Source organism: Sinocyclocheilus anshuiensis, unplaced genomic scaffold (genome assembly GCF_001515605.1).
Source record: "Sinocyclocheilus anshuiensis isolate Anshui unplaced genomic scaffold, SAMN03320099.WGS_v1.1 scaffold1891, whole genome shotgun sequence".
NCBI lineage: Eukaryota > Metazoa > Chordata > Actinopteri > Cypriniformes > Cyprinidae > Sinocyclocheilus > Sinocyclocheilus anshuiensis.
Window position 1 is genome coordinate 82,251 of NW_015549560.1, and position 5,167 is coordinate 87,417.

Below are 5,167 nucleotides of genomic sequence, written 5' to 3' on the forward strand. Positions count from 1 at the left end.
TATATATATATATATATATATATATATATATATATATATATATACATATATATATATACATACATATAAGGACTGAATTACTGCTACGGCCGCATTGAGATGCCTCTGAAAATGCAAGACGCTGGGACAATAGCCACAATTTTGATTTCTCCCATTTATATATATTTACAAGTGGACCACCTCTGTTATACAGTCTCTAGTCAACTCAAATGGAATTGTGTGAGGGACATTTGTGTGGTTTGTGGAGTAGCTGCCTGGCTGATTTTTCGGATTTGTGAATTAAACAAAGACTATTGCAGTACGATTTACAAATACTATTTCAGTCTTTCTACTTCCATATTTCTTGTTTATTTATAATGTTACTTGCCATTTCCTTGTAATTATTTGTGAATTTACTAGCAGTTTCTGAGTGTGAACTGTTTCAAAGTAAATCCTACACCAAATTGAAACAGCTTTTTTGTTCACAAAAAATCTCTCCTTCATGAGAAAGATGTGGTTAGCTGTGCACAGAGGGGTTTGGAAAGAAAGCCAGATTGTATCTGGTTTCAACTGTCTGGAAAAATCTAAGTGCTGCTCATGCAAGTCTAAGTTTGTTCTTTGCAGTGAAATATATGACCTTACAGAGGGTTAACATCAGCTTTAAGAGTAAAAACCCCTTATAAATCATCTGTGCACAACACACCATAGCCCTTCACATGCTATACGTCCCCATTACATAAATAAAGAAGCAACAGAAACAGAAATAAGCAATAGAAATATGTAAAGAAATGATGAATGGGGATGTTTGTACCTGTCCAGCCATGCCAGGAGACTTTTGGCTGCTCCAATAAGTTCAACCACAGAGGACAGGAATTCATTTGGGAGCTTGCTAGACGTGTTGCTTTCATACGTAGGGCTCTTTCTTCGTTCTGATGTTGCAGTGTGAAGGCTGCTGGTCACAGCTCTCATCTTCAGCACCAGGTTCTTCAAGTTATCTGTCTCCACACCATAGTTCTGAGGAAGAAGTAGAATTATATATTTACTGTAAATTATATATTACTGTAAAACCCAAAGCATACTTTTTTTACACATATGCTAGGGTATACATACGGTACGTGTGATGTACTGTATATGTGGCAACGACAGCACTCAACACTGTTTGGAGAGGATTAGGTGCATACACAATGCATTCATGTATTGAACTGACAGAATGGAACAGAATACAGGGACATGAGATATGATTTAGAAAAATGTTTTAACGTAATCTGTCTTAAATACAGTATGTGAGATGCTGAAAAAACAGCAAGGCACAAAGCAAAGGTGTACATCTGATACACTGACCAACAACTGTTCATTTTTTATCTTTTAGTTTAAAGAGTTGGTGATTCCCCTGACTGAGAGAGCAATAAATTCCATTTTTAATTGAGCTGATTATTGCTTCAGCAGTGAAACTTTTTATGGTTGCATTCCACACCTATGAGATGTGCACATGCCACCACCTGATGGATATGAACAACACAAGTTTGCATTCCATTGCTCCAGCTTTTTTGTTTCCTTGCATGCCACTGATTTACAACACTTGTTTGATTTATATAGAAAACTTTCTGCTTGACTTGCCTCAGTACAATTTGTTTGTAGTAGGCAAATTCTATCCACCTCTGGCATGTAATGAATGAAGGCTTGTCTAGTAGACGCCGCAAAAAGCAAAGAGACGGTATTGCACACAGTGCAATTTTATCCATGCTTAGAAGTACCATCCTTGATGTATCAAATTCAACACCCCTTGCTCAAGTGTTTCATGATGTAAAGCAATTGGACTGTTTAAAATTTTGCAGCCCTATTTAGACTTTAAAATTATTTGGCATAATGTGTGCTGCTTGATTTAGCTGCTAAACCTGGCATCCCCTGTGCTCCACTTTTAATATCTTGGAAAGGACACATCTCAACTGCAGTCTAGAGTGTTCCTCCTGGTCTGGCAAATCTTAAGATTGCAAAAGTACCGCATCTAAGCCTGATACCCCCTGGAATATCTGCTATGGTCTAAAAGGGATAGAACAACACTTACACATTTTCCATCTGCATATCGCCTTCCAAACACTGGTGACAGTGTTTGTATTTTAAACCGCTCATATTGACAACTCATGAGTATGTTCATTTAAGAACATATGGAGTTCTGAACATCACAGTCCCATAATGCTGCACAAAGACAAAGCTAACCAGCATAATTAGCTTCCTGTTAAATTCATGTCTGCTGACTAGAGGTACTCGAGCCAACATTTATGTCAGCAAGACGTGATGAGACAGTGATGAGTTAATATTGATACCAGACAACTGAACTATCAGAAATGCTACAAGTCTTGAAAGTGACGTGATATGACGTGTGGCCAAGTATTGTGTCCCTTACTTGGAATTTGTGCTCTGCATTTAGCCCATCCAAGTGCACACACACAGCAGTGAGTAGTGAACACACACACACCTGGAGCAGTGGGAAGCCATTTTTTGCTGCGGCGCCCGGGGAGCAGTTAGGGGTTCGGTGCCTTGCTCAAGGGTCTCACCACAGTCGTGGTATTGAGGGTGGAAGAGATTGCTGGTCATTCAGTCCCCCAACCTACAACCCCTGCCGGACCCGAGACTCGAACCCGCGACCTTTGGTTTACAAGTCCGTGTCTCTAACCATTAGACAGTTTTATAACATATACCACAGACAGTCATATAACACATGTGTGTGTTTTAACTCCCCTAGGTGCTTTGAGGGTTTTTATTTATCGAAAAATAGGGTTACTTACACCTGACAGGGATTGTAGGAAATGAGAGATTGGTTTCCTCCATCATGGCATAGACAAATCTCACAGTGGATATTCCCACAGATGGGGCAGTAATTTGTTTCCTGTTCAGCATGAAATAGACTTCAGGAGACCCCATCAGGGAGAGATCTGGAGTGCTGGTAACACTAACACGTAGCACTTTCTGCCTTCAATACTTGGCCTGAGTGTCTTTAATATTATTTCCAGAGCTATGAGACAATAGGAGACTTTTTCCATCAAAGAGGCTGCTGTGATTTAGGGACAAAACAGATAAATATGGTTTTGGGGATGATCTGGAAAAATCATTAAGTGTCTCATTCTAAATTATGAATTCTACAAGAATCTTTACTGTGATTGCACTTCACATAATGTTAATTGCCATCTTAGATTCTGTCTCTATATTGCTTTATTATTTTATCTGACGATTTCATACTTTTATATTGATCCACTGCTCTCTGGAATACTTGATCAATTGATCAATCAGGTACTCTGTGGTCAAGTATTTGGAGTAGTGCCTATAAAATTACTTATACTTTTAAAAATAATGGTTCTTTATTGGTATATATATGGTTCTATGAAGAACTTTTGCACAAAAGATTCTTTATAGTAGATTTTGTTTTAAATGTTACTAAATTGTTCTTCACACTAAGAGAAAAAAAATTATTTAGGGACCCAAAAAAGGTTCTTGATTTTTAAGAATATAACTGACTGTTGTTCCATGTTGATATGCTCTCCTCCTTCTCAAATAATGACAATTTCAACTCAGTTTTTAAATATGAACCTACAAAACAACAAAAATGTAAAAACTGATGATTTGTGGCAACTGAATCCTTTTGATCCTAAGGGTCTGGGCCGTATTATAGCATTCAGTGCTGGACACTGGGATGTATTGTATCATTTACAAGCATTGACACGACCATCTGTCAAAGCAACCAAGAACTTCTAAGCATGTCCATGTCTTCATTTCAGGTCCTTGTATTTTCTACCCCCTACAGACACCAAAGTCTGTCTGAGCCTAGTTATCTGTCATGTAATGATTTCCTTGTTTCCTTTTTTAAAACACATACTGTTCTATTCGGTAAACAGCATTATTATTCCAAAAACCAAGTGCACATTACATGTTTTTCTCAAATGTGTGGATGAATGCTCAAATAGTATGTGACTAACGTCTCGGTTACGTATGGTAACCCTCGTTTCCTGAAGGAGGGAACGGAGACGTCACGTCGGATGACCGACGAATTGGGATCTCGCTTAGAGAGACCAATATACTTCGAGTGTAAACTAAACGAGCCAATGCACATTGGCATGCGATTATTGCATCCAGCTGCCGCTGATCACAGCGTGAGTATAAGTAGGCAGCAGATGCAGCGGGAGGGTGAGTGTGATACGGCTCTGGATCGTCCACAACCCCCCGGTCTCCTCTGGAGACCCAGAGATAGAAGAATTTGCTCTTTTGTCTAGTATTTGTGTACCACTGACCGAGAGGAAAAAAAGGAAACAAAAGATTCTCCGGCCCTCCTCTGGGGGAGGGAGTGGTGTGTTCACGATCTCCCGAAGAGCAACTACCTCCATCTCTGGGTCGCCCGTCTCAGGGCCTCTTGCTCTTTCGCTTACCACCAGGTCTGGCGGGGGCCTGGACAGGCGGAGCGGCTGCCCTGCGACCGGCTCCTCGGCGCAGTATTGCTGGAGGCCATCAAGGGTGGTGAGGGAGGATGAGCCACTGGGCCGGTTTCTGGCAGTGAAAGGTGCCGTCCATGACCCAGTGATCTCATCATGCACCTCCGGGAAGAAAGGCACTGGGGTGGGGCCCTGAGAACCAGCGCGAGCCACCCCGAGAAACCAATCGTCCAACCTTGAGGGTTCGGGACGCGGTGGAAGATTCCACTCGAGCCCGACACTCTCGGCGGCCCGGGAAAGCATAGCCATCATTTCCGGGTCCGTATCCGGCACCGCTGACCGCTCAGAGGGCGGCAACGCTGATGGATATTCATCCCCAGAAAAGTCTGGCTCACCCTCCGATGCTGCAATCGACATCCGATCGTCGGGGGGAGCCTCGGAAGAAAAAGGTGGTACCCCCCCCGGGAGGGTCCAGCCTGCTCTTTCGAGAGCTCCACCGGTTTCGAAGTGCCGGCTGGATGGGGAATCCCCGGAGGGGAATTCCTTACCGTGACCGTAAGACCAGTCTTCCCACTGACAGAAAAAGGGCACCCCCGGCTGCCACCAGAGGGAACCCCAGATCTAGGCAGTGGCACGGGCACTCCGCCCCCTTGCAGGTAACGGAGTCTGGTACGCAACTGCGAGATGGTCATACCCCCGCACTGGGAGCATGACTCATCCACGAAAGCCGCCTCAGCGTGCTTTATGCCCAGGCACGTGAGGCAGCG

At 42.9% G+C, this 5,167-nt stretch overlaps 1 protein-coding gene across 1 annotated transcript in view; it reads right to left on the minus strand.

The window, feature by feature from the left end:
- LOC107657148 (connector enhancer of kinase suppressor of ras 3-like) overlaps positions 1 to 5,167 on the minus strand; it is a 65,951-nt gene that overhangs the window by 53,121 nt on the left and 7,663 nt on the right. The window contains exon 3 of the mRNA XM_016445176.1: positions 791 to 993. Within this exon, the coding sequence (XP_016300662.1) occupies positions 791 to 993 (203 nt within the window). The remainder of the gene's footprint in view (positions 1 to 790; positions 994 to 5,167) is intronic.